Genomic DNA, 14,856 nt, shown 5'->3' on the forward strand with positions numbered 1-14,856 from the left:
CCAGCCCGACCCGAGTTCGAATTGGTAATGGACGGGCAGCATAGGCCAAGCTTTTGCCTGCCCGTAAGCTTGGCTTAAAAGCCCGCTGCCCTCTCTCTCTCTCTCTCTCTATAAATCCTAAAGCATAAAAATAAAAGTAGCCGAAGGCTAAAATGAAAAACTAAACTAATAGAAGAGAAGAAAAATCTTCTTCTTCTTCCATGGCTTGCCGTCACTCTAGAGATCACTCACCTCCGTTATCATGAGCAAGAGGAAGAAGGCAAAGGCTAATGCTAGATCATCCATGGCCTTCCTGCACTTCTCCTCTGTCTCCATGGCAAGCTTGAGCTCCGATTTAAGCAATGCAATGTTATCTTAATTGTGAGCTACGTTTGATGTGGCCTTTAAAATTTGGATGCACTTTAAGAGTCCTTATCTCAAGCTTAGCCTCTTTAAGTGAGATCTTGGTTTGTTTAAGCTATTTGGTTTGCACATTGAGTGACTCAAGCATCTTCTTCTCAAATTCCTCGCCTTCTTCAATTCACCTTCTAAAATCTCCACTTTAGTCTTGCCATTTGTTGAATTCTCTAAAAAGCTTCTATTTAAAAAAATGGTATATTTCATCTCTTCGAGCTCTTGCGGGGGCTTGAGATTTCTCCTCCTTTGCCTTCTTAAGATCTTCTTTAAGCTGAACTAATTGGTGTTGCATGTTTAAAGCTTCAAACAATAAATGATCTAAAAAAAGAGGGAGGCTCAAGATCATGATGAGGTGCAAGGTGTAGATGAGGGTTTCAAAGCAAATAGACTTGTGAATTTGGAGGGTAACTTTGATATGAATCTCGCCCTACTCGAACCTTTTAGCCCGACCCCTCCAACCCAAGCCCACTATCTCATGAGCCGATAGACGATAGCATGCTAGATTATTCTAACCCGACCCAAATCACTTATGGGTTGGCCAGATAATAGAGCGTCTAACCTGGTTGGACTAGTAAGCCCGGCTCGCTCTGCCCGATGATTACCTCTACATAAGTATTATGATAGTTTTATGAATTAGATTTATGGTTGCATATTTTCTCCTATGTTTGCTATTACCATTTCTAAATGGTTTAAAGGAAAAAAAAATGGATCCAAAAGGCGCATCTCTTCTCCCCTCATTTATTTAATATATTTATTAAAATCTCTTATCTCTTGTGAAGGAAGTAGTAGTGCTTAACAATGATATCCAATCTTTCAAAAGTATGAATGATTGAGTTACTAGTCACTTGATGTATGCTAAGGATTTGCTTATCTATATTAATGCTTATCACTTTTTTTATAGTAATGTAATGATGACTTTTAATATTTATGAAAAACTTATAAACCTTTAAATCAACTTTAGTAAGTCTGAAGTGTTTTTATCATTCCAAGCTCCATGCTTTGAATAAAAACTCTCTTATGTACATCTATAGTATGTTGGAAGGGGGTTTCCTCTTTAAATACTTAGGGTCAATATTTTTATCTAAGTTGTTTGCTTAATCACGAGCACGAAGACTTCTTGCTAGAGCTGAATCTAGATTAGCGGGTTGAAAATGCACTTCCCTATCCAAAGCGGGGCATGCTTCCCTTATTAACTTAGTTGTCTATTCAACGCCAATGCATCTCCTCTCTTCCTCATGGAAGCCTCTTGGTCTAATCGACTAAGTTGCTAAGCTACATATCTAGAGAATTTCTAAAAAAAGTCTAATTATTTTTGTGGTCTTAACTTAGTCGGACGGGATAAGATTACTGTCTAAAAAAAGAGTAGCTCTATCATTTGTGAATAAAAATATTCTTAAGATTTTAAACAGAGAAAATATGCTTTGGAGCATTCTAGTAATGGCTAAGTATAAGGGCCTTCACTAATGGAGGTTTTGGAGGCCTAGGAGTTGTACTTGGAGTTGGTGATTGATCTTTGTTTCCATGGTGGCCATTTGTACTACTCTTTTTAGAGTAGGTTTTGTAACTCGAGAACCTAATAGACTTCTTATAATTATAGGCACAAGATGCGTAAAATTTGTCTTAACGTTGTTCCTAAGGTTTCAATAGTTCGTCATGTGTTAAAAACACCGAAAAAGAGTGACACAAAGATTCTCAATAGTTTTTTGGTACATGTTTGGCCATTAAGAGCACAATTAGTGATATTTGTTTTAAGCCACATAAATACTATACATACAAAGTCTTTTATGTATACCAAGAAGCCAACAAAATAATTATTTAACTTTTTTTAAAGATCAAAGAGGTAATATATTAGCTAGGAACACTTCGACCAATTGAACCAGTCAAAATGTCAAAAAATACAAGATGGAGCAGATCAATAGATGTTTGGCTGTCTTTCCGTAAACTACATATTGAGAGACAAATCCTGCCCTTATTAGCTGTTAATCTGCAGTGTGAGAAAATTACAGTCTCAAAACAAAATGAAAGACTAAAAATTTTATTTATAAGAATTATTAATCTCTAAGGGTCAGGATAGTCTCTCCTCATAATTCTAATAAGCTCAAGAAAATCAACCTCTATAACCACCTTAGCGTTATCCTTTGCCAAAAGACCCTAGCTTGACTATCCATGCTTCTACCTGTAGGACCGACCCAGAGGGGGTGGGCTCCCAAGCTGCAACAAAGAAGACTCCATCATTCTTCTTTAGGATGGCACCCGCCCCACCTTGGTAGCCATCTCTAGAGATAAGTGACCTAGTTTGGAGAGGGCCTTGTTCAAGTAATTTGGTTTATTACTCTAGGTGGAGGCATTTTCTTCTTCCACTTCACGTAGTCTTTAAATAGCTGAAACAATCTCTTGGCCACAATCTTGTGATGAGTTGCTTCACCACTAAATACCATAGAGTTGTGGTCTTTCCAGATGCCCCATAAGACAGAAGCTACCACAACTCGAACCCACATATTGCAAGGCTGAGTTAGAGATCGATCAACCACTAGCCAATCAAGGTCTAGCCAATCTACCCAATTTCTTTATAGCCTAAGGCCCTTGCCTATATAGGTCAATACCTAATGACACACAAAAAAGAGGTGTTCCACAATCTTCCTAAAGAGACCACAAAGCCCACAATTAACATTCGATCCAATTTTGAGCACATGTAAATATGTTAGGCCCGAGTTGGAATTCTTTTTTGACATAATTTTCAACAAAACCTCCTGATTCTCAGCATAACAAGAAGGGTCCAGAGGTGTTTCTATCCTTCCCATTGACTCAGGTCCACAAGATTTAGAAGAGAGTAAATTGAGCATAATTTTGGCAACCCCTTTAGATGAGGGTTGGTTGCACCCCCCTGGCAGGATTGAGGAAGCCATAAATGTTACTTTCGAGAGTCCTTCCCTCGTAAGGGAGTAACATTCTAAGCTGACCTAGTGATAAGGTTCATCAATACTAGGTTTTTTTATTCATAAGAGATAAGTAAATAATCCAGGACTACAAATTCTATGAAATAATAGTTAACTTAACTTACTAATTCAGGGAGAAATTTAGGTTGTTTATACATGAGAAGGTGCTTTTCGTCCTCCTGTGCAAAGCTTAACTTGGAGAGGCTTTTTATAACCGAGGCGGTTAATTAATGCATTAAAAAAAATATGACCCGCTATAATTGGATCTGATAACTTTGTTCAGTTTCGGATCGGCCGACGAACTAACGGGTTCACAGCGCCTCATTCTAATTGTCATCTGGTTCCTATCCGATAACCGTTCACAACAGATCCAACGGTTCACGTTGCATCTCTAATCGCACTGCAACCCTCACCATCTCCGTCCATAAATTCTCGCCTAGGGTTTTACTTCCTCGTGCTCTCTCCTCTCTGTTCCTTCTTGCTCTCTCTCTCTCTCGCGGCGCCTTCGCGGCCATGGTACGAATCGTTTCTCTCGTCCTCTTCTTTCTCTTCCTCTATTCTTCGATCTCTCTTCGCCTCATGTGCTTCGGTTCTTTTCATGTATTGTTTGGTAGGCATCCGAGAAGAAGCTGTCGAACCCCATGAGGGAGATCAAGGTGCAGAAGCTGGTACTCAACATATCGGTTGGAGAGAGCGGTGATCGTCTTACCCGTGCCGCAAAAGTATATCTCTTTCCTTTTGTTGGATCGATTTTGTTACTGATTTATTGGCTCGAATTAGTGATATCGTAGACCTCTTGAGTGATTTAGACATTAAACCGCATTTTGATTGGATAAACTTTTTTTGCCTTTCTGACTTGACACCTTTGTGAAACTAGATATCTTCCCAGTGAAGATGTATTCTGTGATTTGAGTCAAAACTTGCTTTTTATACTAGTGCTGGTTGATGCAACTGGATTTCATTATTCTTAATAGAAGCTTACATTTAGTGGAGCAAGGGGTTAAAACGAATATAAAGTTTTTTATTTTTCTTTTTGACAATGATGGTATCTCTCTCTCAGGGAGTATAGAGCTTGTCTGGTTTGATATTTATATTTATGCATTTGATGCTTAAGCAAATTTGTTAATGTGCTTTACGTACAAAAAATTTAAGTACCAGATGAAGTTTGATGTGCCTACTATATATTATTTCATTCGATTGTACTAAATTTTGGGGAGAAACATACAAGAAATTAAATTTTGTACTGAATCTCAATAGTATTAAATTGTATAAGCTAGAAGGAATTTGGTGAATAGGATGTTTATTTTCATTTCCAGCCCGATAAATTGTAGTTTTTGGGATCAGCTTTCTGTTTTTTTAATTTTTTTTCTATAAAAAGGGGATCAGTATACTTGAGCAGTAATGTACTCTATCATACTCTGGTGGTTTCTCTAGAAGATGTGATTATAGAAGCATGTGAAAAGTTCATAAGCGATGAGTCCTTGCCTCCTTTATGGCATGACTCAAGGCGCAAGTAATCTGCCAGATGATTTGATAGCAAACATCAAGGCTATATTTAGGAAGGGAATTGCTTGGGATATTTATGTTAGTCAAACTAGCCAAGCTTGCTATATTGGCTTGGCTTGAAATAATCAAAAGGGGAGCTTGAGGTTGGCTGGACCTTGGCCTGGTTTACTATCAAGCTGACTCAAAATCAGCTCATTAAGCTTGCTACATGATTTAGTAAAACAGCACAGCTACAAGGATGGGAATGTGAACCAGAAGTATTTATAAAGAGAGATAGAGATGGAAACAGGAGGTAAGATGTGTCATTGGGTTGAAAAGAGAAACTCAAGTGGGTTTATTCTGTGAGTTAGGTTCTCCATAGGGGTTCAAATGCTAGTTGTTGATATTTGATCTAATGACTCATTGATTTCTGTGGTGGTTCTCTACACCCTAGTCGTACGAATAGTTAGCCTATTCTTGTGAGATGGTAAGTTCATCTGTGGCATGCATTTACCTATTGGGCTTTGGCTTTCCACCTCCCGAGGTAAATTATGAAAGAGGTTGAAGTTTTGTCGATGAATTTCCTTTTGGGGGGCGCAAATTCTAGGCAAAATATTTGGGGGAAGCTTGACAATATTGAACAACTATGGCAATTAATGATGTTAAGTTGTTACTTTATCCCCTTTCTAAACAGACTGACAACCTATTATGGTGCTTTTGTTTATTACATTGCTGCATATTTATGGGTATTATTGGACACATTTTTTCATGACACTGGTTTAGAGAATAACTGGTTTTATTGTTCAGATGTTCCAGTGATTATTTTTTCATCAGTCAGCAGAAAAGCACAAATAGTTATTATTAGCTCGATCTTGTGCTATTTTTTCTTTTTTCAAATCAAGTATCTCTTCTAGATTAAGTGCTACTTTTGAGATGTGTTTTAAAAATGAAGTTTTTTTTTTGTTTAAATATGTAAAGAATTTAATCCAAGGAAGGTATATAAAATGTACTTAGAAGAAAGGAAGGGGATATTAGATGACTTTTGAGAATCAATGGGCAGAGGTTCAGCAATTTCAAGCCAATTGTCAAACTCTTTTCTTTTTCTGTAATGAGCTGTCTTTGGATTATGAACATTATTTTGTGCCATTTATCTAGTTTGTCCTTCTGGATGCTTTTCATCAATTTTAGAGTGTTCTTGAAAGATATTATCAGTACATGCTTGTAGAGTTATGGGTTATCATCTTTTAAAGTGACTAAACACAAATTTTATCTGCTGCTATGTTGTTAAATATATCTTTACTGAACTTCCGTGATAACACGTATTCTCATGCCTTATAAGGGTATTTAGCTTTCAGTACTAATCTGTCTTAATCTGTTTTTCAGGTGTTGGAACAATTGAGCGGACAGACTCCTGTATTTTCTAAAGGTCACTAAGTGAACATTGTGCTGTCTTTTTTTGCTTATGTATGCATGGATACTAAAACCCTCATTTTCTGCAGCCAGATATACTGTTCGGTCTTTTAGTATCCGGCGCAATGAGAAGATTGCTTGTTATGTCACAGTCAGAGGAGATAAGGCCATGCAACTTCTTGAGAGTGGCTTGAAAGTAAAAGAATATGAATTGCTGAGGAGGAACTTTAGTGAAACTGGGTGTTTTGGCTTTGGCATTCAGGAACACATCGATCTCGGAATCAAGTATGTCATCACAGAATATATTGACATTTTATGATATTTGAAAAGTTTGACATATATTAGCTACAATGGGTTTGATCTTTTTCTGCTCATATACATCTATTTAGATTTCAGAACCATCTTGCTGATATGACACGTATAGGTTAGACACTTCTAAAATCTCAACATAGAACTAATGGCTTGATTGCAAGTCTACATAAATATGCTTGCATTGGGGTATTAATGTGCATGCTAGTGATGAAGGCAAGCATGTGCAAGACTTCAGATTTCCTCTTTGCCCTACGAGGATTGATATTTATTTTGCTATTTTGTTATTTACTTAAAGGAGGGGAAAAGTGGCCTGCTTGATTGTAAGTGAGCTACACACTACTTCCAGCTTTTTGTTGAATCTGTATTTCTTCTTTTACTTGATGTGGATAAAAGAGTTTCTCCCATGGTTCGAAGTTTTGGTTTTGCCCCTGAGAGAGACTGAAATGGAATGGGTTTTAGTCTATTGTGATCTAAAATAAATATCAAAACCAGAATCTTGATAGTTTTGGTCTTTTGGGCCTTTTGGCCTTAACCAATGAGTTTCAGCTTTAATTTTTGTTAAGTTTCAGCTGTTACTGTTCTGTCTTGGTTGAAACAACAAAGTACAAACCATGGTTTCTCCGAGTATTTTTTTTGGCAGTGCTTTGTTATACTGTACCACTAAATCACTGCTTTTTTAGTTACCTACGGCTCTTTATTATCAGTCATAAACAGGGGCTGCTGTGATGAGTACTGCTTTCTTCTGACACCTCTTGTATGAGAAGGGTTTTCAAAGAGGCCCTTTGCTGAGCAGTTTTGCAACTCTCTGAGCTCCCTTACTGCTATTAACATACTACTGTGAGAATGAGATTCTTTTTGTGTAAAATTGCTGGTTTGCTTGTGTACAATTTGAATGAAGCCTTTTATTCTTTTTTCATGCTGAACAAAGTTTCTACCAAGCCCTTTTAGATTAGTTCAGTTGAATTAACCATTGCCACAAATTCTTACAAAATTGTTGGCCAGGTACGACCCTTCGACTGGCATATACGGGATGGACTTCTATGTTGTCTTGGAGCGGGCTGGTTACCGGGTGGGTAGACGCCGTCGCTGCAAGGCTCGCGTTGGAATTCAGCACAGGGTCACGAAGGAGGATGCCATGAAGTGGTTCCAAGTCAAGTACGAGGGTGTGATACTAAACAAGTCCCAGACAACTACTTCATAGGTGTATGAAGCTGTTGAATCATTTTGGGGGTTGTTCTATTTACTCTTATATGACCTCTTTGTTCCAGTCAAGTGTTCAGTACTTTTGCTCTTTCCAAGAGTCAGTTTTGTTTGAGTTTTATTATTAGATACTGCTTTTTGAATAGCTCTTTAGGATAATGAAGTCTGCTCTTATAATGCTATTTGGAGCCTTCAGAATTTCTGAAGAACTTTCTTCTGCTAGCTCTTAGCTCTTTGTGGTGATAAATGCAATTATCATTTTATAGCTTGCAAGAATTTAAGCATGGCGTGTACCTGCCCAGTTATTTCCTTGTTATGCAATTATTCGGTCTGATATATATTTTGCTAATTGCTATTCCAACTGAATGCTTTGGGATCTTAATTCCTGAAAAGTTTAGGCTTCAGGGGTGGGGGCCAGGTGATGAATTTTCTGGCAGCTTTGCTGTTTAGTCTTGTTTAGTCTGCACCAGTAAGTCATTAAATTGCAAAATCATTACACGTATTAGGGGATATCCTCCCACGCCTGCTGAGATAGTCATCTATTCTTCCATCTGTTTGTTATGGTAATTGCTATTTGAGTATTTGTGCTTTCATAGGTTTGCTTAATTGCTTCCCTGAGATCATGTAGCAATTATTATTTGGATGCTTTTATTCCCCTTGTGTGAAGTCACCATCATCTACATTGTCAAGTTATTTTAAGCTATTTGAATGTTGATTGAAAGATACCCTGCCTGTGTCATTCATACTTATCAAGCCACCTTGTGCTTGCTTATTGGAAGAAACCATCCTTGGCATCTCTTCCTTTCATGAATAGAATCAACTCTAGGAGTGGAGATATGACATTGCAATGTATGTAGCTTCATTGCAAAAACGAATAACAGCAGGAAAAATGCCATAAGACAACACAATTCCTTCCCATCTGTTCTTGATTTTTTTTTAAACCAGGAAAATATGGAGGATGAAGGCCATCCCTCGTTCGACATGTAAAATGCTATCCAGCGGATATGAGAGTCTAAATCTTCCATCGTTCCTTAATATACAAATAGAATACAAGAACCCATCAAACTAGCACAGACGAGCCAAAAAAAACAAAGCACGACACGAACCTACTGGGAAGAGATGGAGCTTTCAATGTTGCCTGCCTATCAATCATTTACTAGGTCTTATTTCAATAAATGAAGTAGGCATTGCATCCGTTCTTTTCCCTCCACTTCCTGGATGTTTGAAAGCAGCAGCGTTAGCCTTCATTCCAACACCATAACCTGCATACCTCTGGTCTCCCTTGGCTTCCATTCTTCCGGCGGCTACCGGCGCCGGAAGTTTCACCGCAAAGCCACCGCTCTCTACGTCGTCTTTGGCGACGTGCGTGGCTCTCGGCTTCGACAGACGGCGAGCGCAGAGCCGTCCGAGGACACATGCAATGATCGCAAGAACGGCGATGACCGCCAGAACGACGAACACCGGCCCGAACGAGCCCGTCGAGCCGGCGGCCGCGGCCCGGGTGGAGATGGACTGTGGATAAACCGTTGGCTGAGGCAAGGAAGACATGCTGAACTCTAAATTCTCTATACTGGGTCAGTGTTGTAATGCCTAAGAATGTGTCTTTTTATTGTTGAGCTAAAGAGTAAAGGTGTCTGCATATGTTGCTTTGAAGGGGTATGATGATGGCATTGCTCTGTCTTCCAGGTATTTGGTAATGCTTTGACGTTTGAACGCTTGGGAAGGAGAGAAAGCGTGGCTTTGGAGCCTTTGAGAGCTGTAGGGCTGCGAATAATTTCGTACCAAGAATTGCATTGGATCGAGGAGTGGGGGCAGTCCATCGATTTTGATTCTCTACTTTGGCAGAGTGGACCAGCCTCACTCTTTCAACTTTTCTTTGGCTTGTCTGGCTAATTGAAACATTTTAACCATTGAGCTCAGGATGTTGTCTAGCTCCAAAATATATTCATATTCATGGGTTTTTTTTTTTCTTTTTCTTTTAAAAGACTTTAGAGATATATTTAACAATAAAAAATGTTACTATGATTCCTTTCTTTATGTATCTGATCCTCATCTTTTCATATACCACATATGATATTCATTCTACTTGTCAGTATCATTTAAAATGACACTGTAAAATACTCATAACACTACCTTGTATTTAAGATGGATACATAATCTTGTCTTATTATTTCCTTTTCTTTTCTATGACAAGTGTGACAGGTGATGCATATACCCCTCGTACCCCTCTAACTATCTGAATATAGAGTCCTTCTATTAATTTGATTCGGACAAATTAAATAGTGCTAATCGAAATAAATATGTGTATTAATGTTGGGTGCAACGTAGGATACTCAATAAGCATTCTTCCATGGATAATAATAGTGAATGTTGATGCTATGCTTACAAAGTTTGTTTGTATTAGTAACAACTTATCAACCCTAGATAGTATCTTTTCATAGATTGGGATTCCGTCTGAGCCAACCTGAGTTGGCCCGGACGCATCATCCAATTAGAGATAAAAATAAATTGGATACAGAACGAATATTAATGTTCATTCGTATTTTTAGTTCGGATATAGATATTAGAAGAATAATAAATTTTAAAATTATATCTTAACTAAATGGATACAAATAAATTTTTGAATACGGATCGGATAATATCCGAATAGATAATCGGATCTTAAATGAATCGGATTATGATATTTTTTTGACATAATTAACATAAAATACTACGAGTTAAAAATTAAATTTATTATATGTCAAATACATATAAAGTTAACAAAATCAATATCTACATATAATATATAACACATTGTAAGTAACAAATATTCACTATTTAAATAAGTAAACTAAAAACTATAAATTATTTAAAAAATATGTGGATAAATAGATATTCAATATTCGTATAAGTAATCAAAAAATTAACCCGAGATGTATCTATTTTCATATCCGTATTAAAATTTTTTTTTAAATCTATTCATATCCGAATCTGTATTTTAGTCAAGTAGAAACTTTTTATACAAATCTAATTTGAATAAGATCGGATGGGTCGGAGTTAATTGGATCCATTTTCGCCCCCAGTGACAATACATCAATCACACATATTTTTATAACTCTAACCTATCTTGCTAACATCCTACGCTTATTCTTATTCTTATTAAGGTGCAATCGGAGCTGTTGAATATGAGCAACTAATTTGTCGACAGCCATTCAAACCAATCAACAAGGATTGGCCAATTGGAAACCGTGCTCATCTTTACACACCTCACAACTATCTTTATTCAGTATAGGTCATCTGTAGCATGTTCTCAGGAAACATTATTTTTTTCTATCAAATATTTTTCTTTTAGGTTTATGAGGTTCAGCATTGCACAGTAGAGCTGGATGAAGGTGGCATATAATGCTAGATTCGAATCAAAAGTAGAATTAAAAATAGTTGGTGTGGTCTATTCCTGCTTTTCCCCACTGTAGTCTTTTGTATTGGTGAAGCTCTTCTATTCTAGTATATATGGAAGCTCCTTTGAGGAGATTCTTAGACTAGTTAGTTGCCTTCTCTGATCTCCAAAGACCACCAATTCATAATTCGAATTTTGAAGATATAATGAGTCTCTCGAGGTGAGAGTTCCCAAAAATGATGAGGAGCTCCACAAATTCATGGCGTCTGCAGGGAAAGGACTCAAGGAGTCCCTTTATTTTGAACTTTTTGAGAAGGAACAAGTAGGTAAAACTAATTAGGATTGCCCAAGGGGATTAAGGTCTGGCTCGAGACAGTTTGCCTTTTATTAGGCTAGAGTTTGGATCAATTGGGGGTATGAATTATATGATATCTTTTTCCTGATTTAATGTTATTCTAATAAAAATGCATTTTTAATAATGGGTTCAAAATACTTATAAATTTAGATTTCTCTTTTTCTATGTATGAAAGAGAACAGCTAACTCATCGCTTGTGTGACAGTTCTAAAAATAAAAGGGTTTTGTCGGGCCTACTCATACACTATCTAAACTAAGAAATTCTGTGAAATGTCTTGACCGGTTCAAATCCTGTCATCCTTACCTATTACTTCTCCTATGGGCAGTAGCGAGGGATTAATTGAGATCAATTAAAAGGCACTTAATTGCTTGTGATGAAATCGACCGAACTACCGAATTGGAAAAATTCGGTGCTATCATAGTATCAGCTAAGTTCACGGGAAATACCCCTGATGAAACTATTTGGTTTCTTATATGTCAAAATATTGCTTACTCTCATGCATAACTTTTTTCTCCCGTGCACAAGTGTTAGGAATTAAAACAGGTCATTCTCTTCTACCACATAGGGGCTTTTCCTCGTGCCTGTAAGCTTTCCTCCTCCCCTCTCCTAACCTGAGTGGCTAGGGGGGGAGAGACCTTCTATCTCTTTTTCTCATTCATTTTCTCCTCTCCCCACTAAAACTTCCTCTCTGCCTCAATTGTCTCTTTTATTTTATTTTATTTATTTTTACCGACTATCATCCTCAATCTCTTGCCTTCCTCCTTCTCTATCTTTGTAGTACGCACACATTCTCTTTGCTAGGCTTTTCTTCCCCATCGTTTGTCGATGTCCTTCTCCAAGCTCACCTTCCACCCCCATTAGATAAGTGTTTTTGTTGCCACTACTTGTCAGGTCTACACATTGCCGCTTTCTTGTCTGATCTAAGACTCACGATCGAATCTGAGCCTTGTCACTGCTCCCTTAGCATATTTGGGTCTTGCCATCTCTCTCTCCATCTTCCTCCCTCGAGCTCACCTCTTTTCTCGACATCATTCAACTCCCATCCTTCCGCCAACATTATTGGCCATGTTGGTTTGCCGAGTTGATGCTTTTGCAAGATGTGGGTCTGGGACTCATACACAATAGTAGGTCGTGCTTCTCAACACTTTGACTTGTATGTTCTTGACGTTGTTGGAATCTTGACATCGTGCTTTTTGAGATTTCTTGAATCCGATTTTCTTTGCTCTGCCCTACTATTGGGTTTAGGGTGTTGTATGATTTTCCTTTCTTATTTTTTATTCTAGGTAGGAGATCTTCGATCTTTCTACTTTTGCAGATTCTTAGGATTGTGCTTTAGATTACCAAATTGATGAAACTTGCAGGTTGATTTGGGGCTCTTATCCTGTGATTTTGCTAGGGCTATTTTGCATTTTTGATTCAAATATGTGTCATTAGCATTGCATTGATACTTTGTTTTATTTACGGTGCTATTTATTATGGGCATAGTGTGTGACTTATGTTAAAGAGTTGCCGTGCTTTTTCCCTCCCTTATGTGTATCATGCTGTATTATTGTAATTTCTGGATATTAATAAATTGCTCTAGACTACATGCTTTTCTTAAAAGTAAAAAAACACTGCTTCTATAATTTTAAATAAGAAAACAAAAAATAATATTCATATTTCACTAGAATGCATAGTTGAATGTTTAAATATATATATATATATTGCACTTTATCTCTCCTGGTTTGACTTGATTACATAAAACCTCTCTGTATTTGAAATTCAAGGACTTAACCATTGTGGTCAGAAATGAAGTGCAACAATTTACTATTAACGGAAAGATAAAATGATGATAATTCGAGCTCTGTGTATTAAGTCACTGTAAATAATGTCTTACTTTTGGCGGGATAAATTGGTCAATAATTAGTACCATTGAATATAATTAAAAAAATTACAGTGTCACTTTAGTCTAGACGACGAGAGAATTAAACACACAGGTTGAGAATACATGGAATGTGGTGCAACCAACCAGATTAGGTACCATTGTAGGTGTAAAATGTTATTGTCCTTGTATACACCCAAATGTCCCCTTAGTAAATTCCAAAAATAAGAAATTATGTTCTTAAATATATATTTTTTTGAATAAATATTTAAGCTTGGAAATTGGTTCTAAGCAATTTCGTGATGTTCCTAAGATATTTAAGCTCTGTGTATTTAAGCTTGTAAATTCCGTGCCTCTCTCTCTCCCCCCAGAAAGAGAACAATTTTGCAAGAAAATTTCAGTTTGCTTTCGACCTCATTGGGCTCATCTTGGGCCCAAAAGGCCCAGATCCAATTAATAGGGGGGAGCCGCCAAATATCCTCGCAGAAGTCACGCGCGAGGCACGTGGCAGGCATACAGCGTCGGGCACGACCGCGACCACCACCGGCCCAGGAATGCTGCGCGTCGAAAGCGACGTGAGATCGTCACGCGCCGACGCGCTGTCTCGGCCGGCACCTGCCGACACCAACCCCCGTACGGAAGCGAGGATCCGCTACCCATCCTCGAACATCAAACACCAAGCCGACCGTCCCTCTTTCCCCCTCCCTCCCTCCCTCCCTCCCTCCCTCCCTCCCTCCCTCCCATCTCGGGTGCTGGGAAACTGGGAATCGATACCTTGCTTGTGAGAGTCGAAGGAGAATAAGAGCACAAAAATTAAAGCTCATATTATCAAAAAGAGACAGAGAGGTGAGAGGGGAGAGGGGAGAGGGGAGAGGGGGGACTTACTTCTTGCGATGCCTTCTTTTTGTCTGTGTCTGTGACTTCGAGAAGGAGGAGGAGGGAGTTGTCGGGTCCCACCTGGAGTGAACTTTCGGTTTAGTCCGCCTTTTATTACGAGTACCAATATATTCCACCCCTCATGGCCCCCATACGAATCCACTAGCCTTGCCCCGTGTCCGTTATACTCCCTCAGAATAGCCTTGGCTCGGCTTATTATAAAGCCATTCAATCCAGTACTTTCGATTACAGAGCCATTTAAGATTTATTTTACCAAAAAGAAAAGAAAAAAAAATTAAATATAGCAGTCATTACAAAATATAGACTATTTAATTTTAAGTATATCTTCTGGGAGGGGGAGGAGTGGGGGAGAAAAACAAAAAACAAATAGGTTACGTGGCAATTCAGAAATGAGGCCCATTACTGAATACAATTAAAAAAAAAGGCCGACAAAATCTGGAGGAGTTGTAGCTGAGCCATGTGTAGTAGTAGCAGTAGTGCAGCCAGTGAGCCAAAAGCCGATTATTAGAAGCGGCCTATAGGCTATAGCCCTATACAAATTGCATGGTGATGGTATGGATGGATGGATGGATTGATGGTGTGTGGGTTTGGGTGGGTCTTCGGTCTTCCTGAGGGTCCGACAAGGTG

At 38.2% G+C, this 14,856-nt stretch overlaps 1 protein-coding gene and 1 non-coding gene across 2 annotated transcripts; both read left to right on the forward strand.

Annotated features, from left to right (window-relative positions):
• Positions 1–3,722: 3,722 nt before the first annotated feature.
• Positions 3,723–8,020, forward strand: LOC140781165 (large ribosomal subunit protein uL5). The gene is made up of 5 exons (XM_073126998.1): positions 3,723–3,848; positions 3,947–4,054; positions 6,201–6,243; positions 6,317–6,512; positions 7,542–8,020. Exons 1-5 carry the CDS (start codon positions 3,846–3,848, stop codon positions 7,738–7,740), a joined length of 549 nt encoding a protein of 182 aa, XP_072983099.1. The 5' UTR covers positions 3,723–3,845; the 3' UTR covers positions 7,741–8,020.
• On the forward strand, positions 7,258–7,351 carry LOC140783108 (small nucleolar RNA snoR1). The gene has a single exon (XR_012108061.1). It is a non-coding gene; the product is annotated as a small nucleolar RNA snoR1 (small nucleolar RNA).
• Positions 8,021–14,856: the final 6,836 nt, after the last annotated feature.

The sequence above is a fragment of the Typha latifolia genome, chromosome 2 (genome assembly GCF_019914945.1).
Source record: "Typha latifolia isolate L0001 chromosome 2, TyphaL0001v2, whole genome shotgun sequence".
NCBI classification, from domain to species: domain Eukaryota; kingdom Viridiplantae; phylum Streptophyta; class Magnoliopsida; order Poales; family Typhaceae; genus Typha; species Typha latifolia.